Source organism: Suricata suricatta, chromosome 4 (genome assembly GCF_006229205.1).
Source record: "Suricata suricatta isolate VVHF042 chromosome 4, meerkat_22Aug2017_6uvM2_HiC, whole genome shotgun sequence".
In the NCBI taxonomy this organism is placed as follows: Eukaryota; Metazoa; Chordata; class Mammalia; order Carnivora; family Herpestidae; genus Suricata; species Suricata suricatta.
In genome coordinates this window covers 84,951,280-84,978,816 of record NC_043703.1, presented here as the reverse complement: position 1 = coordinate 84,978,816, position 27,537 = coordinate 84,951,280, and the positions used below count along the sequence as shown (strand labels likewise).

The window sequence follows — 27,537 nt, the reverse complement described above, 5'->3', positions numbered from 1 at the left end:
CCTCTTTTCCCCCCTCCCCTTCAACCCTCAGTTCCTTTTCAGTATTCAATAATCTCACAAGTTTTACATCCCTCTCTCTCCCCAACCCTCTTTCCCTCTTCCCCTCCCCCTGGTCCTCCATTAGGTTTCTCCTGTTCTCCTGTTAGACCTATAAGTGCAAACATATGGTATCTGTCCTTCTCTGCCTGACTTATTTCACTTAGCATGACACCCTCAAGGTCCATCTACTTTGCCAGATTTCATTTCTTCTCATTACCATGTGGTACTCCATTGTATATATAAACCACATCTTCTTGATTCACTCATCAGATAATGGACATTTAGGCTCTTTCCATGTTTTGGCTATTGTTGACAGTGCCGCTATGAACATTGGGGTACATGTAGCTCAGGTAACTTGTGTGGAATCGCCCTGCCTCACTGTGGCTTGAAATCCTACTGACGTCTCTCACTTTAATGTCTCTCTTTATTTCTGGCCTCCCAGACATTTTCCTTTATTTCAAATGTGGTTAGCTGTTAATCTTGTGTGTTTGAAATAAGAGGTGGTTTTATCTATGTTCGCATTATTGGATGGCTCAGTGACATTTTATATGCCACTTTTAAAAGAAATGCATGCTATATAACGTTTAAAGTCCACGGATGTGTTCTGTCCATGGACTATCATGATGGACTCTCTTCAATGTAAGGTGAATATAATATTTACATTCTTAGTTTTTCTATCTTCAGGATGGGAAGATGTGACTATGCTGCTTTTATCTGCTATGTTTTCATAGTTGGGTAGAAGAGAAATAGTTCAGCAATGGAAAAAAGTGTTGGACTTAAGTTTTGGAAAAGATGGCCTCAGATTAGAAGCAGGAAGACCCTGTTGCAATTTGAGTTCTGCCATTAACTTTGTCGTATGACCCTGCCAAGTCTTCAGCTACGTGGTTCTCACATTTAATTAGTAGAAGTCGGGATATGTATCTGCCCCGTCTGTTTAACATTTCCACAGGAATAATAAGAGATACTCTGTAGGGGAGGAAGTAATTTATAACAAAGGTTTTACTTTTATAGCAAAAGAAACTTAAGCCAAGAGAAGCATGTGTTTATTATGTTAAAGGGACGTGCAGACATGGGCGTATTGTCATTCTAAATGAGCCATGCACAATTACAGGTTACTCTCTTGCAATTACATCTTTTAAATGTGATGAATCATAATTGATGTACTTCCTGCAACAATCTTGCACATTGTTCATCACCGTTCAAAGGTTCTCTAATTCCAATTTGTAAAATTCATTCCTTGCTTGAAGATGGATGCATTCTCCGTCTTCAATAACTCCAGGGGAGGCATGGGAATTCCTTTGAAAGCTTTCTATGCGGTGGTGACATGACTATATCTTTAAAGCTGAGTTTCATGTTAATACTTAGTGTTGGCATACTAAGGCTCACATGTGAAAAATAGAAAAGTCAAAGTCACAATTGTCTTTAGAAATTTCAGCTGCAGATGAAGCAGGTTACACATGTCCACCCTGCCTGTGAAAGTGCTCTAAAGAAGTTTAAAAGTTCTGTTATCCATGGAAAGCTTCTCATGGAGTCACGACGCAGTGGGACAATTCTTTTGCCAGAGTTCCTGTGACTGTGCCACGGGCAATTCTGCTACTCCCTATTACTAGACCTCTTTCCCGGGGATCCATGGGCTGGGATGCAGCCAAGCAGAGTCTTTTATTGTGGCCTTGGAGGGTGGAGATGGGTGGGCCTACATAATCTCTCTATCACAGGTTCTTTAATAAAATAATAATAGCCAACCAGGATGAAGCATTATTCCATGCCAGGTATTTGGGCCGAGGGTTTTAAACCCATTATCTTACTTAATCTCCATAGCAGCTCTGGGTGGTAAGGCACCATTATTATCCCCAGTTTTAGAAAATAGATGAGGAAACAGGTTTAGAGAGCTTAGGTAACCTGTCCAGGGTATCACAGCTCGTAAGTGGTGGAGGTGGGGTCCATGACCAGCGCACCTCCTTGCTCTGCTGTGTTTTGTCCTGGAGAAGAATATTAAGTTTTAGGCATCTGCCTGTTGTCTCCACAACACCTTAATGTGCCTTAGCTCATACACTCTTGACGGTCTCATATTTTCACTATAAAATCAGACCATGATGATTCCATCCTGTCCACTTCACAGGATCTTTGTGTGGACCAACTGAGCTAATATACGATTCTACAGTTGACAATAGTTGGCCCTCACCGCAACTCCGTAAACCGGTAGGACAGAGGAGCTCTGGAGGACAAGGTGGCATAACTCATAAGTGTTATCAGAGCTAGAACTTGAGTCTAGAATTTCTGCATCTTGGTCTAGCTTTTTCTCCCATACACACTTAGGGAATGTAGAATTCTAATGCTTTTGATGTATATCTTTAACATGTTATAAGATTTATAAGTTATAGGTTCAACCCATAGCTTGGGCTATCATATACATTTTAATAGGCCAAAGTTCAACTTCAACAGGTTTACAGGAGACAAGGTGTTGAGTCTGTTTTGTGGTAGCACATGCATACACATGTGTTGAATTGCATGCACACACATGCACATGCAGACACATCTGCACATGTGAATGACGTTCATTAGGATGTAAGCTCAGTGCACCAACGGACTTTGTCTTTTTGATGTCCTGACTAGAACAGTGCTTGGCTCATGGCAGGGACTCAGTAAGCACTGAGAAAATTAATAAGTAAATAGTATTTAGAGACACTTTTTGTTTCACCTCAGGTTAATCATGTGGTAATTAAGGTAACCAGGATATGGTTTTGTCCAGGATATCCATGATATCTGTTCATTATTCGAGAACATGTATTAACTAACAGTTTGCCCTTCACTCTCAAATATACTAGTTCACATGATCATTTATTTAGTTCCTGTACTTACAATGCACGTACTGTTAACGGCACACACTTTGAGTGGTAACTTCGGCCCTGTTGTCCAAAGTCTGACCTCTGCCACCTAGTAGCTGTGGAGTTTGGGTGAGTTAATCCTCTCTAACCTCTGTTGTTTTGTCTGTAAAATCGGAGAGTGAACGTGGCTTCCTTGTCCCTGCCATTCTGACCTCAGAAATGTGGTCGACTCTTCGATCGGAACAGGTGTCTTGCTTCTTCCTCTGAAGCATAACAGTGTGACGCCACCAAAGTCTGTTCTGTCCAGTTGTTCTAGAGCAAGGTGTTCGATTGTCTGGGTGGTCTGTCTCCTGCCATTGGTGTTATACACTGGCTTCTCTCTAAATCATAACGTTTCCGTTTTCAGTGTTGTGTAAAATGTAAAAAAAAAACACTCTGCTTTTGTAAGTTAATTTTCAATAGAAAAGAAAGGCCATGCCTACCCTTTGTTTGGTGGCAGGTTCCTCTGTCAGAGATAGAAGGGTGAACAGCCAGGGGTAGTAGGTGGGGGGGTGTAGTAGGTGGGATGCAGCAGAGAGGGCCTTGCCCACAGGGCTCTCCCCTAGGCCCTCCTCCTGACGTCCTCTGAGCTGCTGGCTCTACTCAGTGTCCTCAGGGTCCCCAGTAATGTGTGTTAACAGACAGGCAGGGGAAATGGGTTTTTCAGCATGTCATTCCCAAGTCCCTTTGTACTTCTTTTTTTTTTTTTTTTTTTTTAATGAGCTGTATTTCTTTAAGAATCAAGGTGGGAAAGAGTTGTAAGACAAAGTGCTGCCCAAAGTAATTGTGAACACGTCATTCATGTCAACCTGTCTTCTTAAGAAAATGGCATCATTCTTTGTGCATCCCCTGCAACCTGTCTGGAAGGACACAACGATGCTGCCACGGGCTTGAGGAGCTGACACCTTTAAAAGAATAGAAAATCTGTATGTGCCTGCGTGAAGCAGCTCCAGCCGCAGTCTCTCTGAATCCTGCAGCTTCCTTCCTTTAGCACCTTTATCATATCTGACATACATTTACTTATTTATTAGTCGCCTGTGTGTGCTCACTGTTCCTCCCTCCTTCAGTACAGGCTCCAGGAATGGGGGGCTTGAGTCTTTTGGTTTCGTCTACCTCTGCAGAGCTCAGGAGGGTCACAGTTAAAACTAACGATGTCTACATCCTCAGTACTGCTTTCTGTTTTCAGCTCCTTCATGTTTGTAAGCCTATTTTGGTTCTCCCAAGAGTCTTCATTTGGTTTTGTTTTACCACTGACGTGCATTCATGTGCTTACATTCTAAGCATGGTTCATGGGTGCTAATAAGGGTTTTGCTAAAGGGATTTGGATCGATAAGACAGCTGATGTATATACAGTGACTTTACTCCCTCTACAGTGATTTTTTTTCTTCTTTTCTTTCCCATTTGGTCTTGATGTCTCAATTTTGTGTTTTGAGGCCACAGAAGCCACAGGAGTTTATGGCTATTCCTGAATCTCTGAACAAGCATGTCTAATGGAAGGACTCCAGCCTTTCATTTTTCCACTAAATATGTTAGTGGTATCAGTTATTATTTTACTAACGTGTAATAATTACAATGTTGGTAGGGCCATAGAATTCTTAAGATCTGTACATCTCAAGAACTGAAATCCCTTTGGTCTTTGCAAATTATGAGCAAATCGAAAGACATGTGGACGTGCGGAGACCACCGAGTTGGTAATAAGAAGCTGGAGAGGAGGCAAATGAACAAAAATGTGCTGATTCTGGTCAGTTGAGAAAATAGCATCATTTTACCAAATAGGGTAGTTTCTTAATTTAGCTTTGGCCACCGGTGTGCACGTAGATTCCCTCCGTGTTCATAACCAGTGACTGGAGTTAAGTGTTAGCAACCACTTAATTGAAAAATGAAATTAGGTAGCAATTACTGGTAATTGTGGGTTCCTCTACTATACTTTGATCTATTTATTTTAAGCAAGTGGTACATTTGTTTAGAAGGCAGGCTCCCAGAGGAATAAAAACGAAGCAGAACATAAAACTCCAACACAAGGTGGTTGAGTGGGTGGGGTAGGCTCCCTGGATAACCATGCACCAGCTTAATGACTGGTGGGCAAACAACAAAACCAAAAATTGGCACAGATCATTTACTAACACATGGGTTGAAAGGATGACAGTCTTGGGATTTAGCATCGAGCTGGGGCAGGAGGGAAAAAATGGCTTTCAGTGGTTGGCCTGCACGGAGAGCCTTGCGTCTAGAGTACACCAGCCTCCCCGTCCCCACGCCTGGGTCTTGGATCCTGGCTGTTCTTTCCCCTCTCCCTCCCAGCCGGATCTGCAGAGGGTCTATTCAGATCCAGTCAGAGAAGCTAACCACTCCCTGGATAGTCTCGTTCCCCCTACATAATGCCTACACCCGGGAGAGTTTTTACCCTCAGAATGGTCTCTTTCAATCTAACTTTTCCTGGACCAAACCCCTTCATCAAAGGGTGTTACTGCAGCAGAAAAAGAAGAAAAAGAAAAGGGAGGAGGTTAAGAACCACGCAGGGGCACTCTGTAGAGTTAAAAATATTTAGAGTATGGGGCTGTCAAATCTGCTTCACGGCTGTAAAATCTGAATCTGTGGTCCTGACAGATTCAGAACAAGTTCTGTGACGACTTTATGCGTCCTTCACAAGAAGCAGGAGTTGAGGACTTTTCTAAATAAGAATTCTTGGCATGTCCATGGGCTGCTCTGAGCATATCAGCTGCACGGATCTTGTTTCCCACCTGGCAATACTAGAAGTTCCCCTGGCATCTGTGGATTACTTTCCTTGGCATAGGGAGGCGCGTATTTCACACCCAGATGTAAAATATGTGAAAATTCCTGGGACACCGTCCAGTGTCATTGTTATTTCCTGGTGCAGAGTCGCTGCCTTGGTGGGCAGTGAGGGCACATCCAAACCAGGTACAATTTCTAGGCTGTGTGGATGGTGCAGGATGTCTACTCTACCTTGGTTGCACTGCGCTCATGCAACGTTTTGCAAAATTCATAGGGACACAGTCTGAGCATGCTGATAGCAAGAACTGGACATCTTTGGAATTCATTTCCCTGGCCTATCCCACGTGTAGCTCCAAAAAGGAGATTGTGGAGGTGCCTGGTGGTTCATATGGTTAAGCTTCCAGCTCTTGATTTCAGCTTAGGTCAAAATTTCAGGGTTCATGGGATCTAATCCTGTGTTGGGCCCCATGCTGTCAGCTTGGGATTCTCTCTCTCCCTCTCCCTACCCCTCCCCTGCTCATGCATTTTCTCTTTCTCTCAAAATAAATAAATATGAAAAAAAAATTTTTTTTAAAAAGGAGAATGTGACCCATTAATAGAATGATCTAAGATGGTCTGCTTCCGCAGGAAGTAACCAGGATGGCAAACTGCATAATTGGCTTTGATCCTCTGAAAGCCATTGAGTGGGAAGCAATCTCACATCAATTTGAAAACCACAGATAACTCTAAATAAAAAGAAGTGTTATTTAGAGAAAAACACAGTGTTTATTTATTTATTTGTTCTTTCCTCACTCTCCAAGCTAGTTTCTTTCTTATCTTGGAAAGGAAGAAATTGATTTGCCTTTGACAAGAAAACTATGCAAAATAATTATGTTATATGTGTACTTTACATAGATGCTAATGAGCTAGGCTCTTGCATGACAGTCTGTTTCAAAATTCCTAGAAAAATAATGAGCCACTTTTGTCACCAAAGCAGCGATCGAGCAGCCAGGGCATGTGACTGTCACTCCATCAGAACAGATTTTATAGAGATCTGGGAGGGCTGCAGATATGCTATAAAAGCCCAAGCTGGGGTACAGTGTCAATTGCGTCATTAACTTTGCACCCTGCTTCCGCTGCTCGCCACTGTGACTCAGCCTCATTCACAGCCAGGAGAACTTGCTTTGTGACTGGCCTGCCCAAAATTGATTTAGGCTGCAAAGCCCGGAGACTCTGGACCTTTTTGCTTGGCCTCCAGGCCCCTGAGAGTCGAGAGATTCAGTGCCAGGAACATCTTCCCAGGCCACCCCATGCCCCCTCAGGGCGCATTTCCTCCCACACACCTTCCCGTGTCGAACCAAAAAATTCTCTGTCATTTGAAGGGATAGCTTGCGCTTGTTTCCATTTGTGACTTTCCTTGAAATCCAGAGACCTGTAGTCTTTTATTTTTTCCACGTCAAATTTCTGAGAGCAGAACCTCCTGCCACATCTGCTTCCGTTTGGCCCCAGTGTATGTGTCTAATATGTGACAAAACGCTAAGCCTTGGATGCGGTGACTTTCGTGAAGGAAGGCACACCACGGGGCTCCCGGATGACTTCACACACGTGTCTGCGTGTGTTACACACACCACCGCACACACTCACACACATATAACTTTTCAGTCTGTCATGAGCAATCACAGGTAGCCTGTTAAAAACTGAATAGGAGATTTCTGCTCATGAATGTTTGCATACTTGACTCAGCAAAAATCCTTTTCTGGCCCCCTGGTTATAGGCTAGCTCGTTGGGCCCAACTTCCTGTAGAAAGGAAAATCAGAGAATTGATTTTATCTTGCTGGTGGCCCCGGAATGCAAATAATGGGTCTAAGATTAAAGAAGGACCTTACTCCAGCGATAATGAGACAAGGGCATGAGTCAGTTCTCGTGTTCAGCCCTGGCTCCGGGGTCAGATTAGCATTCCGCTGTCTGCAGTGGAAAGTCCCAAGCCTGCAGGGCACACTAGAAGTTCCCTCAACCTGCAGCAGTTCCCAACTCCACGTGTGCCACTTAGGGCCTTTCAGGGAGCTTGCTCCAGGGACAGAAACTAGCCCTGGGGCCCAGTGAGAGTGGAAAGGTACCCCCCTGAGGAGCTGAGTGTGGCTCACTTGCTTAAGAGATGGGAAGCCAGTCCCATAAGCCATGGATCTAGGGGCGGAGTTGTGTTCTCATTCCCGCAGTTCTAGTTTGAAGGCAGCAGTCTAAAAAGAACAATGAAGAGAAATAGAATGTAAGGTTTCCTGCCCCAGTCTCCATTGTAGTCTTTTTTTTCTTAATTTGGGAGAGAGAGTATAAGTGAGGAAGGGGGTCAGAGGAAGAGAGAGAATCTTGAGCAGGCCCCAAACACAGCAGGAGTCATGCACGTGGGGCCTGGGATCATGACCTGAGCTGAAATCAAGAGTCAGACACTCAACCGACTGAGCCATCCAGGCGCCCCTCCATTGCAGACTTAGCAGTCTCTGAAGATTGGCTTTTGGACTTGCAGCCTAGACGGACAGCAGGCAGAGTGGCCTAGCAGCGCATGTGTGCTCTATGCGATGGGTGCATGGTGGGGGGCCAGGGGTAGGGCAGGCGGCAGGCAAACTGTAGAACCAGCACCTCCCCTGACTAGGGGAAGCCCCTGCCCCATTCCAGCTGATGGCCACCTTGCACAGATTGGGGGACAGAGGGCCCAGTCTGCTGGTTTTCCAAGATAAACTAAACAGTGGAATTTGTGTGTGTAAACTCATTTACCAGTGATTAGCTCAAAATTCGGAAATATGAGCCAAACAAAATAGGTCTGTAGGCCACAATGTAACCTCTGGTCCAGGCTTCATGTCGCATGAAATTTTGCTTCCTGTATTTATACCTGCTTGTATTTAAGGGAGCTGAGTCTATTGGTTGGGATTCTTATGCACTCAGGGTGAGTTGGAATTTATCAAGTTAATAATAGTCAAAATGCATACCATCTTCAGAATATGGTTGTGTCATCAAAAGAGAAATAAGTAAAAATAGTGACATCCTCTTACCATTGATAAAACTGGGGGAGGCTGCTATGGAATCCCTAAGTAGAAGGCATTCCTGTCTTAGACCATGAGTAAGGAACACAGGCATGGGTAGCAGTGTCGGGAGGGGGGTCGGGCCCTGGCAGGGCCCTCTCCCACTGCCTCCCACATTTAGTTATGTCACGGAGCAACTTTGTTATCTATGAAGGTAAACTTAGTTCTTTTTCCCTTTGCGTCGCAGAAAATCCTGAGGGGTTTTTTTTTTTTTTGCTTGTTATTTTTGGATATGCTTGCACATTTTATGGTTCTCAGTCATTTCACCACAAACATGATTGCCACGAACATTTTGCTATATACCTAATTGGGTGTAAGGCAGTTTTGCTGCAAAAGAGAAAAATCACAAAAAATAATGGACATTCATCATTAATGGTCACAATGAAACATGAAAAAATTAATAAAAGTGCCATAAGGATATTTGTCATAAAAGAGCAAGCCATGAAAAGTAAAACAGGGACATTTAAAAGGACATAAGTAAACATGAAAAAATTAATAATGAAATTCATTTAATGTCTTCCTTCATTTAGAGAAGTATCAGTTTTCCAAATACTAGGATACACATTTGTAATGGAGCTTTGTGCTACACTGTTAAAGGCTTCAACACTGCTGTTCATTCTTGACATATCATCACATGTCCATTCATATGTTCCAAAGTTCTGTGGGAAAGGTACAAGACATACTAATGTTGTAATGCATTTGTAGCTGAGCTCTGTTATCATTGTAACTGATACTTATTTTCTAGTATAGTATGCAGGATAGCTTTAGACTGTCTTATTTCATACCTCCAATAAGTTTTGTTACCATCTCTTCTATCAAGTTGACATAGAAGTTATCACCTCCTATTTTAAGACTACCGTGTCTGCTCCTCACCATATAGAACATTATGAGGTCTAGCCAATAGTTATATAATGTAAAAATGGGAGCTTTGTCCATGGAGAAATGAAAGCAAATTGTCCATCAGTGATTCTGTCTTTTAGAGCAGAATTCCTTCTGGTCAGTTAGTTGTGTGGTGAAAATGTTTGTGAGTGGAAATGCTGGGGCAGAGATGTACACAGGGAAAATACCAGACGCACGCTTATTTCATGGCGCTGAGAGTTGCCTTCAGCTGATCAGTTAGTTGTTTTGGGTTATGTGCGTGGGAGTGGTGGCTGTCAGCAGAGATCAGTGTCAGCTACATCTTCTCACACTAGTTTGATGAGGAGTGTTTATCAATATTTCATTTTGCTCTGCCATAATTACTTCATAAGAATGCATAGGAAAGTGAGAAATGAACGAGAAGATTTTTCTCTGTCGTGGTAAAAATGGATGTCATGTAAAAATTTACCATATTAACCCTGTCAGCCACAATTCAGTGACATTAAGTTAATTCACCATGTTGTGCACCGGTCACCACATTCCCATCTTCCCCAACAGAAAGTCAGCCCATTAAACCCTAACTCCACATCCTCCCACCTCCCAGATCCTGGGAGCCTCTGTTCTACTTTCTGTCCCAATGAATTTGACTACTGTAGGGACTTCATGTAAGGGGATCATACGGTGTGTGCTCTTTTGTGTCTGGTGGAAGTGAAAATTTTAAGGAGGAACCGCATAGCTCTTGCAGCCTTACGAACATTGAGTTGAAGGTAGAACTCAACATCAGTGATGAAAGCATAAACCTTTAGGGTAATCAGATACAAACCAGTTGGCTGGGTGTTCCATTGGTAAATAAAATAACAAAACTAAAGATTAAAGAAAACGATAGAAAAGTTGGAACTAAGAATGTGGGTGAGGACTGTGATAAGAGGTGAGGCCCACGATCTGATCTCTGTTTTCAAGTGCCTGACTCCCAGTGCCAGCGTGCATATCTGGTTGTCACTACCTGCCTGTCCAGAGGCATGGAGTAAAACCCCTAAAGGAGCACAGCAGACCAAAGGGCAGATTAGTGCTTTTCTCTTTGCCATTTTTTAAATGTTTATTTCAGAGAGAGAGAGAGAGAGAGCAAGTTGGGGAGGGGCACAGCGAGGGGGGCAGGGGATCTGAAGCAGGCTCTGTACTAGCTGACAGCAGTGAGCCCCATGTGGGGCTGGAACTCATGAACCGAACTGTGAGATCATGACCTGAGCTGAAGTTGGATGCTCAAAGGACTGAGCCACCCAAGCATCTCTCTTTATTGCCATTTTTGTCCACCTGCTAACAAACTATGGGAGGGCACAATTGAGTAAAACTTGCTACCGCCCTGGGAACCTGCTCTAGTGGGTGAAACAGACCCTCAAGTAGGTCTGCGAACTGTAGAGTCCGCTAAAGACATCTGCACAGTGTGACTGTGGACAGAGAGCCACGTGGGTCGCTCACTGCCATCTGAAACCATTTTGTAAATGTCTTGCAGTGAAGAGCATACCTTTTTCTTCATATCATTGCCAGTGTTATAGGGTGTTCCTACTTGCTGCTACCTTGAGGTGAATCCAAACTGTGGATGACAAGGACTCATTACTCTCACCCCCTCTTGGTTTTCTTGCAGCGCCTCCTATGAGCCACACTTGGTGTCCACACTAGTGAGTCTTGCATATGTTGCTCCCTGTGCTTAGAAGCCCCTCCCACGCCTCTTGGCTTTGACAACTCCTACCACTCTTCCTTAAGGAGCCCCTCTCCAATGGGGCAGACAGAATTAAAGACCCCACAGTGGTTCCACTGCGACTCACGTTTCCCTTTGCATAACAAGCATGGCATTTGTAATGCCTTCTTTGACATCCTTTGTCCCAGTAGATGGTAAGCTCCATGGAGACAGGGACATCTCCGTCTTGGTTATTGCGGTATCTCTGGTGCCTTGCACACTTCATGATGGTGAGTGCTTAGAAATGCTTGTGGGTCAATAAAGGAAAGAATAAGTAATTATATAAGTTATTTATCAGTTTTTAGGAAGGATGAATATTTATTTTCTTTGCATTGATTTCCCCATAATATAAATGGTTTCCACCTAGTGATTTATAGGCTATTCAGTCATTTCTCCAATGTCTGGGTCTTGAGAACCAACTTTGGGGTTTTGAAAGTGAGCAGGCCACCTTTCTGCCAGCGAGACACTTTTTTTTTGCATGGTCATTAAAACTTGGCATTGGAAATCAGATCATCTTTATCAAGTTTAGAAAGTTCCTTCTGTTAGTAGTTTGCAGAGGGTCTTGATCATGAACAGATGTTGGATTTTTGCTACACGCTTTTTCTGCATCAGTTGGTATAATCATGTAATTTTTCTTTGTTAGTTTCTTGATATGCTGGGATACACTGATTGGATTTTGAATGTTAAGGCACATTTGCATCCCTGGAGTAAGCCTCCTTTGGACGTGTATAAATCTTTTTATATATTGCTGAATTCTCTGCTAATATTTTGATAAGTATTTGTTCATTTATACCAAAATCCTGCATTCAGTTCCAGTGTCCCCAAGCAATTCTTGGACACCAGCTAGGGGTCCTAAACTCAATTCCGACACTGTCTACCGGGAAGCAGCATCAGGCTAAGGGCCTCGTATCAGACAAATTGAATTGCTTCCATATCTTGACTGTTGTAAATAATGCAACAGTGCATTGGTGTATTTGCAATGTAAATATGCAATAAACATAGGCTACATCTATCTTTTTGAATTGGTATTTGCTTTTTCAGTAGACAAATACCCAGTAGTGGAATTGCTGGGTCATAGGGTAGTTCTATTGTTAATTTTTCAAGGAACTTCTATACTGTTTTCGAGAGTAGCCGCACAAGTTTACATTCCCACCAACAATGCATGAGTGCCTGTTTTTCTCCACATCCTCGTTAACACTTGTTATTTATTGTGGTTTTTATTTCAGCCATTCTGACAGGGGTAAAGTGATATCTCATTGTGGTTGTAATGTGCATTTCCCTGATAATTAATGGTGTTGAACATCTTTTCATTTGCCTATTGGCCATTTCTATGTCTTTTTTTGGAATGACTATTCAGATTCTCTGCCCATTCCTTATTATATTTTTTTTTTGGTTGATGTTCTTTGGGTTCCTTATGTATTTTAGACATTAACCTGTAATCAGGTATATCACTAGCAAATATCTTCTCCCATTCAGTAGGTTGCCTTTTAGTCTCGTTGCTGGTTTCCTTCACTGCAAAAGCTTTTTATTTTAGCATAGTCCTGATAGTTTAATTTTGCTTTATAATTTCCCTTGTCAGAGGAGACATACAGAAAAGTGTTTCTATGTCTGATGTCAGAGAAGTTACTGCCTGTGTTCTATTTCAGAAATTTTATGGTTTTGGGTCTCACTCTTAGGTCTTTAATTCATCCTGCATATATTTTTGTGCATGGTGTAAGGAAGTGATCCAGTTTCATTCTTCTGCATGTAGTTGTTCCATTTTCTCAAAACCATTTGTTGAAGAGCCCGTGTTTTTTTTCGCATTGGATATTCTTGTCTCCTTTGTCATAGATTAATTGACTGTAAAAGCCCTGTTTTATTTCTGGACTCTCTCTTCTGTTTCATTGATCAATGTGTTTACTTTTGTTCCCATACTGTACTGTTTGGATGGCTACAGCTTTGTAGTGTGGCTTGCAATCTGGGGTGTGATTCTTTCAGCCTCATTGTTCTTGTTCACGATTGCTTTGGCTACGAGGAGTTTTTTGTGGTTCCATGCAAATTTTTGGATTATTTGTTCTAGTTTTGTGAAAAAACATTGTTAGTATTTTGGGAGGAATTGCATTCAAGCTGTAGATTGCTTTAGATACTATGGACATTTTAACAGTATTGATTCTTCCAAACCATGGGCATGTAATGTTTCTCTGCTCATTTGTGTCATCTTCAGTTTCTTTCATCAGTGTTTTATAGTTTTTGTTGTTGTACAGATCCTTCACCACCTTGCTTAAGTTTATTCCTAGATATTGTACTCTTTTTGATGGGATTGTAAATGGGATTGTTTTCTCAATTTCTCTTTCTGCTACCTTTTTTTTAGTGTATAGATAGGAAACTGATTTCGGTACGTTCATTTTGTGTCCTGTGACACATTCATATATCAGTTCTGGTAGGGTTTTTTGTGTGAAATATTTAGCGTCTTTTATATACAGTATATCATCTGCCATTAGTAAAGTAAAAGGTTAGATAATTAATTTGGGGCATTTATTTTCTAATAAATGCATTTGGTGCTATACATTTTTCCCTATGCAAAGCTTTAGCTGTGTCCCACATTTTGATATTTTGTATTTTCATTTCCATCCAGGTCAGTGTACTTTTTGATTTCCCTTGAGACTTCCTTTTTGACCCATAGATTACTTTTTATAATAGTGTTATTGAGATATAATTTATGTAGTATATATTGCATCCATTTATAGTGTCCACTGTGATGGTCTTCAGTGTGCTCACAGCTGTGTCGCCTGCACACCAGTCAAATTTAGAATATTTTCATTACTCCTAAAAAAGTCCCGTATGCTTTAGCTATGTCTTTGTGACTTCCTCATCTTGCCTCAGCCCTATGGAAATTCCGAATCTACTTTGTAGACTTATCCATTCTGGACATATAATATAACTGGAATCTTACCATATGTAGTTTTGTGGTGGGTTTCTTTCAATTAGCACAGTGTTTTCAAGGTTTTTCTATGTTGTAGCATGTATCAGTAGGTTATACCATTCTATGGCCAAATAATATCCCCCCCACATTTGGGCCACATTTTGTTTATCCACGCATCAGTTGATGGGCATTTGGGTTGTCTTAACCTTTTGGCTATGAACATTCCTGTACAAGTTTGTGTGTGGACAGGTTTTCGTTTCTTTAGGGTATATACCTGAGAATGAAATTTCTAGGCCAGAAACATCTGTGTTTAACTTTTTGAGGCACTGCCAGGCTGTTTCCTGGTGTGGCTGTACAATTTACATTCCCAGCAGCGGTGTATGGGGGCTCCTATTTTTCCATATGCTCGCCAATGTTTGTGATTACCTGTCTTTGATTATAGCTGTCCTAGTGTGTGTGAAGACCCATAGATTATTTAGAAGAGTATTGACTCTCCAAATTAAGATTTTCCTGTTTTTATTGTAATATGTTACTGATTTCTAGTTTGATCCTTTGTGATGAGAGAATATATTCTGTATGATTTTGGTTCTTTTAAGTGTATTGAGGCATGTTTTCATGGCCCAGGGTATGTCTCCTATATGTGTCTGTGGATTCTTGAATGTGTATTCTGTTGAAGTTGGTTGGAGTCCACTATAGAATTAGATTCTATTAGTTGATTGTCTAGTTATTCTATCAGTTATTGAGGGAGGAAAGGGTATCAAGATCTTTATAATTGTATATTTGTTTCTTCTTATTCTGTCACTTTTTGTTTCATGTATTTTATAGTTCTGTTGTTTGGCATATATGCATTCAGGCTTGCCATGTCTTGGTGAATTGATCCTTTTATCATTATATAGTGAGTTTTCCTGTCTCATCATTTTCTTTGCACGGAAGCTTATGTTGCCAGGTATTAATGTAGCTACTCCCACTTTCTTTTGATTCATGTTTAATGATATATTTTATTTTCTATTATTTTTCTATTATTTTATTTTTAACCAGCCTATATCCCTGTACTTGAAGTGAGCTTTTTGAGGACAGCAAATAGTTGGGTCATATTTTTAACCTATTCTATTATCAGCTGTGTGTAATAGATGCATTTGGGCCATAGACATTTTATGTCACTATTTGATATGTTTAAGTCTATGACTTTATTTTTGTTCTCTGTTTTTCATTTCTGTTTTCCTACCCTCCTATGGGTTATTTGAATATTTATTTTGGAACTCTATTTTTATTTATCTATAGTGTTTTGGGGATTACCTCTTTGTAGAGCCCCTTTAGTGGCTCCTCTAGGTATTAGGTTATATATACAGGACTAATTGAAGTTTAATGGTGTAGTCATTTACCAGTTTGAATGAATGTAGAAACCTTACCTCCCATTACATCTTTTTACTCTCTCCAACTGGTCATATAGTTGGCTTAAACATTTTCTCTATATACATTGAGAACCACATCAACAGTGTTATAATTTTGGCTTCAGTGGTCAAACTTAATTTAGAAAATTAAAGAGGAGAAGGAAAATGCATAGAATTTACCTATATTTTTATTCTATCTGTTTTCCTTCTTTACTTCCTTATGTTCTAAGATTCCATTGTTGGGGCACCTGGGTGCTCAGTTGGCTAAGCATTCAACTTGGGCTTAGGTCATAATTCTGTGGTTCATGAGTTCAAGCCCTGTGTCAGGCTCTGTGCTGACAGATCTTCAGATTCTGTCTTCTGTCGCCCTCATTCTCTGCCCCAGCCTCTACTTGTACTCTGTCTCTCTCAAAAACAAACATAAATAAATATATATATATTTATATGTATATACATATGTGTGTGTGTGTGTGTAAAGATTATGTTGTTTTCTTTTTGAGAATTCCTTTAGCCATTATTTTAGGACAGGTATGCTTGCAACAAATTTACTTAGTTTTTGTTCAGCTGAGAAGGTCTTAAGGTCTTTAATTTCCCTTTATTCCTAAAGGACATTTTCACTGGATACACAGTTCTGTGTTGGTAGTTCTTTTTTTCTATACATGAATGATATCATGTTACTTCTTTATAGTCTCCATGGTTTCTGGCAAGAAATCTGACATCATTCTCTCTTCCTTCTTGTAGAGAAGGTGTCCTTTGTCTTTGGCTGTTTCATGATTTTTTTCCAGAAGGTTGACTATGGGGTGTCATGCTGTAGGCTTATTTGGACGAGTCACATTTGGGGCGTACTCATCTTCTTGATTCTGTAGGTATATGTCTTTTGCCAAATTTGGGGAGTTTTTAGCTCTTATTTCTTTGAGTGCTTTTATAGCCCTTTACTCTTTCTCTTCTCTTCCTGGGACTCTGATGACAATGAATGTTAGATCGTTTGCTATAGATCCATAGGTCCCTCCGGCTGTTATAACTGTTTTCTCTCTGATGTTCAGATTGAGTAATTTCTATCATTCAATCTTAAGGTTGACTAACTCCTTCCTGCCTACTGCTTTCTCTTCCTGAGCCTACACAATTGAATTTTTAAATTTCAATTACTATAATTTTCAGATCTAAATTTTCCAGAAGGTTCTCTGTTATATCTTCTATTTCTTTGCTCAGACTTCTTATTTTTTTCATTTGTTTCAAGTGTGTTTGTAATTACTCATGAAACATTTTTATCATGGTGGTGTTCACATTTTTGTCAAATAAATCTGACTTTGTCTTCATGTTAGTGGTATCTATTAATTTTCTTTCTTTATCATTTGATTTGACATCTTCTTGATTCCCGGTATGATGAGTGGTTTTCTCTTGGAACATGAACATTTGGGGGGTTAGTTATGAGACTCTGGATCTTATTTATACCTTCTGTTTTAGATGACTTCTTACGATGCCTGTTTGGTGGTGGGAGAGAAAGGTGCCATATCATTACTGACAGTGGGGGATAGATTTTCAAGTTCCCCACTTTGCTTGCATTGATTACCTGAGGAGGATGCTCTCCTCATTACTATATGGGGCTGGAAGTTCTGGATCCTTACTAGTTCTCTCTTGATCCTTCCTTGGCTGGGGGGGGGGGTTGGAGGGGGTAGGAGTCCCTCCTCGCTGTGCCTCTGGTGGCCTTCACCAACACCACAGGGGAGTGGCGGCTTCATTTTTGTTGGGTGGAGGTACACATCTTGACTCCGCTAGGCCTCCTGTGACCCATGTCAGTGAAGAGGACATGGGGTGCCTCATTACTGCGGGTGGCGGAAGTCCAGGCTCTCCATATAGTCTTTAAAGGCACCATGGAAAAGAGTTACCACCCAGTGGTGAAGAGAGTCCTACCTCCCTACTTTTTCTTTTCTGACACCATTCCAATAGGGAGGCTGAGGTTTTCCCTACAATCTAGTAAGCACAGAATCTAGGCTCACCACTCAGACTTTGCTGAGATTGGGGCCACAGTTTCTTTTGACATGTTGGCAGGAGAAGAGCCACTGTGATCTCAAGTCTTCTGTTTTGCTCTGCTGCTTCTCTCCTGGTCCGTAGTATAGATAGGGCAGACTTTTGTTGGGACTTTTTGTTGTCTGTGATCATTCGCTTTCCAGGCTAGCGGCTTCTTTAAGTCTGGGGTATGAGAGGTAAAATGAAAACCCAGGAAACTCACAGCCATGTTGTTCAGATCTCAAGGTCCCTGGCTGGTTTTCCTTCTTCTGTCCACTTTTCAGAATCTCCTTATGCTTGTTTGTATATAATGTCTAGAGATTTTAGGTTTTTTTTTTTACTTAGGAAGAGGAATAGAGAAATATGCAGCTTCATTTTTCCAGAAGCGGAAGTTAGTGCTTTCTCTTTAATCTTTATTTTCTTACTTTTTTTCCACAATCTTTAAAAGGTGAATTTATTTATTTATTTAAAGTCTACCCATTTCTTTTGAGTGAGTGAGAGAGAGAGAGCGAGCGAGAGAGAGAGAGAGAGAGAGAGAGAGAGAGAGTGCCTGCACAAGCACGAGTGGAGGAGGGGCAGAAAGAGATGGTGAGAGGAAGAATCCCAAGCAGACTGTGCACTGCCAGCACAGAGCTAAATGGTGAAATTAAAAGAATATTAAGTTCTATCTGAATATCCTTTACTTTTCGGTCACTGATTTTATCACTATTTTGTAAGAGAGATAACTCAGCATAGAATTTTATTGTGTGTTTTAGAGATTCTTCTTTTTTTCTTAATGCTAAACTCTTTAGCTTACATGGAATTTTCCAAAATGCTTGAATTCATATTTGATTCATCAGTCTCACTGAGAGGAAAGCATCTAGACTTACAGAATATCTCTGGCCACCAGATGTGTGAGTTTTCTCACACCAAGAAGTTCTCCAATTCTCTGTGGACACCAACTGGGTGTACTACAGCTCAATTCAGTTATTTTTTTTAAACATTTTATTAGTTTTTGAGAGACAGAGAGACAGTGTGATCAGAGGAAGGGCTGAGAGAGGGAGGGAGACACAGAATCTGAAGCAGGCTCCAGGCTCTGAGCTGTCAGCACAGAGCCCGATGCAGGGCTCGAACCCATGAACCGTGAGATCATGACCTGAGCTGAAGTCGGATGCTTAAACAACTGAGCCACCCAGGTGCCCCATTTCAATTCAGTTCTGACATTATCTTCCTGGAGGCATGTCTAAGCTCACTGGCTAAAGGCTCAGTTTCATAAGCCTGTTCATGGCAGTTGTGAGTCCCTTTGCTTATTACCGAAGAGCTATAAATCGAGGTTCCCATGATGCCCTCCTTGGGTTCAGTCATTTGCTAGATTAGCTCACAGAACTTGAGGGAACTGTTATGCTTACTGGTGTATCACATAAGAAAGGATATGATAAAGGATACAGATGAATGGCCAGATAAAGTGATATAAAGCAGTATCTGGAAGGATCCCCAGTGCAAGAGTCCCGGTCCCTCCTGCCAGGTAGACTTGTTCATCAGTCTGGAAGCTCTCTGAATACCATATTGAGGGATTTTTATGAAGCCTTTATCACACAGGCAGGATCCATTATTAACCCTGTCTCCAGCCTTTTTCCTTCTCCAGAGGATGAAGGGGCAGAGCTGAAAATTACAAGCTTCAAGCTTCTACTCATAGCTTGGTCTCCCTGGTGACCCAAACTCATCCTGAAGTTATCCAGGAGCCCACCGTGAGTTGCCTTATTGGAACCAAAGACACTCCTATCACCCAGGAAGTTCCAGGGAATTTAAGAGATCTGTGTGAGGAAGTGGGGTCAAAGATCACATATTAGAACAAAAGATGCTCCTGGCACTATTATCATTTAGAAATTTACACATGTTTTAGGAACTCTGGCCAGGAGGTTGGGATGAAGATCAAAATATATGTATTTGTCTTGTATCACAGGATCGCATTCACATCCCTCATCCAGGCCTGCAACATGTTCTGTTGGAGCACCAGGCAAAATACGTTCAGCATTTGACCTCCTCTGATGCCCGCCACCACTTTACTGGAAACCATCAACTCCTTCCTGTATTCCTGAAAGACTGGTGTTCTTGCTTCCATTCTTCAACAGCCGTCAGGATGACCCTATACAATTGAATCTGATCATGACGTTCTTCTGCTCAGAAGCTTCCAGTGGCTTCCATTGCACTAAAAATATATCCCAAGTTTTTCCCATGGCCACAGGCTCTGTGTGTTCTATTATTTTGTTGCTCTCCATTTCATTTCCTGCCCTGTTCTCCTGACTTCCACTGCTCCAGTCACCGTGGTTTTCTTGCTCAGGGTGCTCCCAGCGCAGGGCCCTTGTTCTTCTCTCCTCTGTTCTGGAAAGCTCTCACACCATGTTTCACATACTCAGTTCCTGTAGGATTTTGTTCAGATGTCACCTGTCAGAGAAGCTTTCTTTGACCAAACTGATGTGACAGCACCTTGTCCTGTCACTTTGGATGCCTCACCCTCCTCTATCTTTCTGTGTAGTGCTCATCACTACTTGCCACTATGAATTTCCTGGTTGATGTATTCATTTCCCGTTTCCCTCCATTAAACTGCAGCCTTCCGGCACAGGGACTTTCTTTATCATGCTGCAGTCTTCGTGCGTGATGTGGTACCCAGCACCTAGTAGAGTCCCAGCAAATGTATATTGAATGAAAAATATGACTGGATGGCACTGATAATTTTTATAGCTTCTGATTTTTCCTTATCATATATAATATTGGAATATAGTTTTGTTCTATTTAAGTGTTGTTTATTCATTACTACATAGTTGGGCTGAATGGCTCTCTTCTCAAACTTTCCTTTATAAGATTATGCATCGATCCCTTTGGAGTTTGGGCTCAAACTTTTTAGTCACATGCTTGGGTCAACATCTTATTGTCATTCATGGTTAATCATGTCCACCTGATGTAAAATTAGTCTAATTGGGACGTTTCCATCCCTCGTTTCTAAATTCCAATCTCTAGTGTCTTAGGAGGGGCTCATGTGTGGAAGACAAGGATGGTTCTGAGACACCCTCGTTAGCTCCCTCTCACCCACAGAATGGAGGCTGAGCTTCAGAGATGGCCTCTCCAGGCCTTCAGAGTGTGGCCGCTCCCCGACTGGCCCATCTCTTCTTTGCTCTTCTCACTTTGTGTCCAGGTCAGGCGCGCCACCCCTCCTTCGTGGCTCCCAGTCTTTCTTGTGCCTTTTGTGTGCTTTTCTTCCCCTTGAAACTTACATATCCACGGCTAGTTACCTGAATGCCACCTCCTCCAGTTCCTTCCGGAGTCTCCTTCTCTGTGATTTCCTTCCCTTCCTTAAGTTTCTAGAACCTCTACATTCTTCTTTCTTCATATTTATCACTCTCTGTCTTGTGTTATAATTACTTACGTTCATGTCTTATTTTCTGTGCCAAATCCAAGTTCATTGAAGATAAAGTCCATTTGTGATCTAGTCCTGGGTCCTGCAGAGCCTCGTGCTGGGAAGGGACGCAGCAGTCTGATTAAGGGTTTAACTCTTTGTTCCTTTTCAAAATTCTTCGTGGACTGTCTGTACTCATTATGCTTTTCTTTTCCTTGCAAGGGGTCATCCCATTTGGAAAGATGAAATACCATCTAAGTTCTTCTTTGGAATAATCCCTACACATTTTTGATGTTTCATTTATATTCTCATTTTTTTCAATTCTCTTAGAAGTCCTTTGCGAACCTCCTCAGTGGAGCATTTTTAAAACTCTATGGATATATTGCAGGTTCAGCTCCTGACCATTGCAATAAAGTAAATATTGCAATAAAGCTAGTCAAATGGATTTTTTGGTTTCCCAGTGTATATAAAAGTTATGTTTACACCACCCTGCAGTCTACTAAACGTTCAACAGCCTTCTGTCTAAAAAAAATAGTGTACATACCTTAATTAAAAAATACATTATTGCCAAAAAAAGCTGACCATTATCTGAGCTTTCAGCAAGTTTAATCACAGATCACAGATCACCATAATGAATATGGTAATAATATAAAGTTTGAAATATTGGGAGGATTACCAAAATGTGCTATAGAGACATGAAGTGAGCAAATGCTATTGGAAAAACAGTGCCAATCAACTTGCTCAAGGACACAGAGCTGCCACAAACCTTCAATTTGTAAAAAAACAAAAAAAACAAAAATCCAAAAACACAGTAAAGCACAGTGAGGTAAAACAAGATTTGGCTATGTGTTCATAGTTGTGCTATTTTTTGGTGGGAAGAAATTAAATATTAAATGTATCTTTCAGCCCCAACGTATGACTAAATGTTATAAGAAGTAAACATTCATGTGTCAATAAGTTTCTGACATAAATCAGTTAATTCTGTTTTATTTATTGAATTTCATTCTATGTGTTTCTTTCCATACTTTCATAGTTTATTTTTATTTACTCAGGGAATTTGATTCTGTGTATTTTTAGAATTAAAATCCATCACTTGGTCTTTGTCCACTAGCATCAATCTGGCAGTGACAGCAGCTTGTTGCTGTGTCAGATCAAAATGTTTCACTTTATTTCCGGTATCTCATTGTCTGGCTCTTCTGTTACTGCCATTCCGATTTTTTGAAAATGTGTATATGCGTGCTTTGTGAATTGGGATACATAAAACCAGCATTTTTAGCTTTGAGTGCACTTTCTTGTTTCTCTTAATACTTGAAAACAAGTTTCATGTACTCTGTCTATATTTACTTCCTCCCCACCCCCTCACACCTCCCTCCCCCCCCCCACCAGCCAAATAGGAATGGCTTGTTTTAGACTACTCTTTACGTTAAATCCAGTGTCTCCCAGAGTAGCTTCAAGAAGGACCAGTCTGCGACACTAGTTCGGAGTCAGACTGCCTAATGCTGACTTTCTTTCCAAGGGGTACCCATCCCCTACTTAACAAGAGCTTGGAAAATATTTGTGGATCTAACACATGTCGTTATTTTTTCTTTAAGCTCTCATAAAATGTGGAACGTTAATTGGATAGTTTTGCTTGTCTGGGCCAGGAGGGCGTGGTTTTCCTCCTGTGGGCTTTGCCCCGTTTCACCTCTGCTAGTTGCCTCTTTTCCTCCTGGTCATGTCACTTGTTAATTGGAACTGTGTGTAATTTTAGGGGCACCTGAGTGGCTCATTCAGTTAAGCGTCCGACTCTGGATTTCAACTCAGGTCATGATCTCGCAGTTTGTGACTCTGAGCCCTGCCCTGTTGTGTGAAGACTGCTTGGGATTCTCTCTCTCTCTCCCTCTCTCTCTCTCTCTCTCTCTGCCCACCCCAGCTCAAATTTATTTACTTTCTCTCTCAAAGTAAATACATAAACTTAAGAAAAAAAGAACTGTATGTAATTTTTGAAACTTATTTTATATAGTTTTTTGGTTATTGGTGTGGTGGTGGTGGTTCTCTGTGATTGAGATTTTTACATTGTTGCTCTTTTGTGGATCCTGCTATCTGGAAGCTTCCTGTGTTCTCTTCCCCACATTTGACAAATAGATTGTTTTAAGCAAAATGAGAAAATATAGTGAATTAATTACATTGTACTTCTCTCTACACAGATCCTTAGCTTTAAAAAAAAAAGCTCAGTTAATTTCAACACTTGTATACAAAGAGAAATTAAAATAGATTCACTCCAAGAGAGGATTGTCTTAACTACACATTTTGTGCGAGACCCTAATCCTGTTCCCCTTCTTGCTAAGTGAATTTTTATCACAGTTAAAAGAAAATAAAATTAAAAGCATCCATCCTCACAGACTCTTATGCGCTAGTGATACAAAGCAAATGACACAAATACAGTGTCTCACACACAATGGAGTAGAATTTAGCAGGAAATACAAGGAACAGACTAAAACAGCAGCAGGTTAAACCGCAGCCTGGGGGCCCAGTGCGTCCCTGCTCTGGTTTTGTATGGCCTGTGGGTCAAGAAAGGCTGTTATGTTTTTAAACAAAATCAAAAGAAAAATGCCATTTCGTGACATATAAACTAGTAGGATACGACGGTTTCTGTGTCCACAAACAAATTCTCACTAGAACGCAGCCACGCGTAGGCATCTGCCCGACTTCTTTGTACCACAAGGGCAGAGTCAAGTATGGCCAGCAAGCTGGAAGTATTTGCTCTTTGACCCTTTATAGAGAAAAGTTAGCTGACCCCTGGACTGAGCAGGAGGCTGCACGTGGAGTAGCACACATTCAACCTCGTGAAAACCATCAGTAGTTCATTTGTCTCCTTTTTATTTTCTTGATAACTGATCTGTCTCTCCATAGCATTTGATGAGAGATTGACTCTGGAGAGCAAATTCTGTTTATTTACATTCATCTACCCTCCAAAGGAGAACTGAGGGTTGGGAGAACCACAAATGAATTCGCAGTAGCAGCTGTTGATTTATTGGTTTTATTCTATGAACAGTGAAATTTAAGACTTTTGTTTTGATTAGTTATTTTGCTGATAATGCGGCTTGACTCTTGTCATTCGTAAACCACAGACACTTAACACCCTAGACTTTCTGTGCCCACAGAGGGCATGTTAGAAAATTCAGTGTCTCTGCTTATGTTCACCTGGAAGCACAGAACCAAGACGTCTTGTGCCCACCCTTCAATCCCCCCTTGCTTGTGGAACTGGGCAGAGTCAGGACCACCTCCCAGTTTCAAGCAAGGGTCACTCAGACCAATTCAGCATGACCAAAACATTCATAGAAGAAAGGAAAACAGTGTTTTTAAAACATAAAGCCAGGATCTTTTATGTTTATTTGTTTATTTTTAAATGTTTGTTTTTGAGAAAGAGAGCATGAATACAGGAGGGGGTGGGGCAGAGAGAGAGAGAGAGACAGAGGATCCAGGCTGACAGCCATCAGCTCCATTCATGGATCGAACTCATAAACCAAGAGATCACGACCTGAGCTGAACTTGGCCGCCCAGGCGCCCCTAAGGGCAGGATCTTTCGAATAACAGTTCTTGATGTTGGCTCTTCTTTTCGGATGTTTGCTGCTGCCAGGTTTCCCCCTCCTCATTTCTCCCACCTCCTTTAGCCCCCTCTCCCAGTGGCCCTTTCATGTAATGGCATCCTGCATTTCTATTGCTACCTTTGTCATTGCTTGGTTGTGTTCTGCTCTCCAGGCTCCTGGTCAGGATCCATCATGGCGCCAGAGCATGGCAGCTGATGGCCTGCAAAATTCATAGACACAGCTTCTGTGTCTTCCTTTCTTTCATCTGCCATGTTTCCCAAGCTTCATCCTTAGGAATAGGACCTCCTTTCAACACAGTGAGAGGAGAGGACACTCCATGTGGCAGCACTGGGCAGCTGGGACTGCGTGGCAGGAAAAGGAAAGCAAGAGGAGCCACCAGGAAGAGGCCTTGGCATATTCTTCACTTTGTCTGCAGAGGATCCTAGTCCTTCCGTGCATTTCTTTAGAACTGTTTTCTCTTGCATTTTCATGGAGAAGACAAGGAGGAAGCCAAGATTGGGGCGCATGGGTGACATCACAGGCACAGTGTGACTGCCATGCAGCTGACAACCCAGAATTGTTAAGGTCCTTGAGGTGGCGAGTGCCTTTGTCGCCAGATGAGCAAACCGGGCCTGGGCCTGGGTGTGACCTATCCATGGCCGCAGGCAGGGTAGGAGTACTGGATGGGAAGCCAGGGACCATTGTCACACAGCAGCCATTAAGGCTCACAGCACACATGGCGCCTTCAGGTTGGGTCTTTCTGTCCTACATACCAGAAGGGAGCTGGTTTCCCTTAGACTCAAGGGGGCCAGCGGGCTCTCGTGGGCACGTCCTTCTCACGCAGGGGAAGCTGCATGTAGAAGCAGAAGGCATTGTGAGAAGAGGCTACAAAGATACGGTTTTCAGGGGACTTAAAATTCTCTGTTTACACCTCTTGGATAGTAACTCCCTGATGCGCCTTTGAAGGATTGAGTTGGTTGTTTCAGACTTCTGAAAAATTAACCGCACTTAGCATTCCAAGTGAGATCATCTGACAGTAGAAATATTAAATAAGTTACAAACCCTTCTCGGTACCAGAGGGGATGGCAGTAACCCGAAAGCTGCCATGGGACGTGGCCACATGTATCTCTTTAAGACTCGGTTTCCGTGTAAAGAAATACATTTAAAAAGGTGAACATAGCTGCCCTGCCTCCTCCTTGAAGTTTTTTTGAAACAACCTATCGCATTTGAAAATGTTTTGGAAATCACAAAACTGCTTCAAATATAAAATTGCATGGTCTCGTTTAAGAACACTTAATTGGAAACTGAGACAAAGCCGTCCTGTGTATTACGTATTTCATTCAACTTCTGATGTGAAGTTGAATTCGTGCCTCCGTGTACTTTGTGAATAGTTTTAAGGTGATCATCTGACTTGTACGTCATAATCCGTAAAGCCCATTATGCAGACCTGGGAGGTTTTGAAATACAATCTGTTGGCTCTGGCAAAGAGAACCGGTATATCTTCTCCCTGATTCATGCATAACCCAAATGCTTTGTCTTTCTTTTTTCCTTCACAGGCTTCCATCTGTATCACAAGTTGCCCACAATAGTGCCCGAGAGCTGCCTCCTTATAATGGTTGGCCTGCTGCTGGGAGGGATTATTTTTGGGGTCGATGAAAAGTCGCCCCCTGCCATGAAGACTGATGTGTTCTTCTTATACCTCCTCCCGCCCATCGTGCTGGACGCCGGCTATTTCATGCCCACTCGCCCGTTCTTTGAGAACATTGGCACCATTTTCTGGTATGCCGTGGTAGGGACCCTTTGGAATTCCATTGGCATTGGGGTGTCTTTATTTGGCATCTGCCAAATCGAAGCCTTCGGCCTGAGCGACATCACTCTGCTCCAGAATCTCCTCTTTGGCAGCTTGATCTCAGCCGTGGACCCCGTGGCTGTGCTCGCCGTCTTTGAGAACATTCAGGTCAATGAGCAGCTCTACATCCTGGTCTTCGGAGAGTCCCTGCTGAATGACGCAGTGACAGTGGTGAGTAACAAGTTCATGGTGTGTCACTCCAACACCCCTGGTCTGGATCGGTGTCTGACAGTGACATCCAAGGTGACAACCAGCACAGGCAGCCTACACCTGCACACTCGTGCGGCCCTGTGTTTGGGAAGGCCCCGCACTAGGTTCAGTGCTGTTATTGCTGCCTTGAAAGACCTTGTACACATTTTTATTGATTGTTGATTTTTTATTTGTTTTTACACAGCGGGCCCCTCATTTTCATTTTGCACCTGAGTGTGCAAACAGTGTCACGGGTCCCTGCTCGCAAAGTCCTGATGATGCTACCGGAGCCTTAGATTGATTGTTGACCTTTCTGTCTCTGAGGTTGTTTCATTTGGCATTTCCAAAAGAAATTTGTTTGAAGTTTATTTATTTATTTTGAGAGAGAGGCAAAGAGAGAGAGAGAGAAGGTCGGGGAGGGGCAGAGAGAGGAAGAGAGAGAATCCCAGGTAGGCTCCACACTAACAGCAAGGGGCTCGAACTTACAAACCATGAGATCGTGACCTGAGCTCAACCGACTGAGCCACCCAGGCGCCCCTCATTCGGCATTTTCAACAGTGATGGTCTCTGATCAGAATTTAAGGACCTGAGGTCCCAGAATTCTTGGCGAGATGTGATGCTGTCAGTATACGATACATATAATAGAAGAGAAATGACAATCCCTGCTACATACCATTCCATATCTGGGCATGGTTCATTTATTATTGTGTGATTTTAGGCCAGTTCTTCATTCCATACTCACTTTCTGTTACTACTCAGCCAGGTTGTTTCTGGTCCTCGCCAATTTCCTGCACGTGGGTACTTATTCCAAAAATCCGAATTGTTTTTTATTCTTACTAATTAACACATAATAAGAGTCAGAGGCTGTTGTGATTGTAACGTGAGCAGAATTTACCTCCACGCTGTTTTCTGAGCTCAGGCAAAACCTGGAGAGGTGACCAGGAAGCCTCTGTACCTACCCAGCCAAAGGCCTACCCA

The 27,537-nt window shown here is 42.0% G+C and overlaps 1 protein-coding gene across 1 annotated transcript in view; it reads left to right on the top strand.

Annotated features, from left to right (window-relative positions):
• The window catches only part of SLC9A2 (solute carrier family 9 member A2), a 97,456-nt gene that overhangs the window by 9,787 nt on the left and 60,132 nt on the right, over positions 1–27,537 (top strand). Inside the window, exon 2 of the mRNA XM_029938494.1 lies at positions 26,078–26,541. Within this exon, the coding sequence (XP_029794354.1) occupies positions 26,078–26,541 (464 nt within the window). The remainder of the gene's footprint in view (positions 1–26,077; positions 26,542–27,537) is intronic.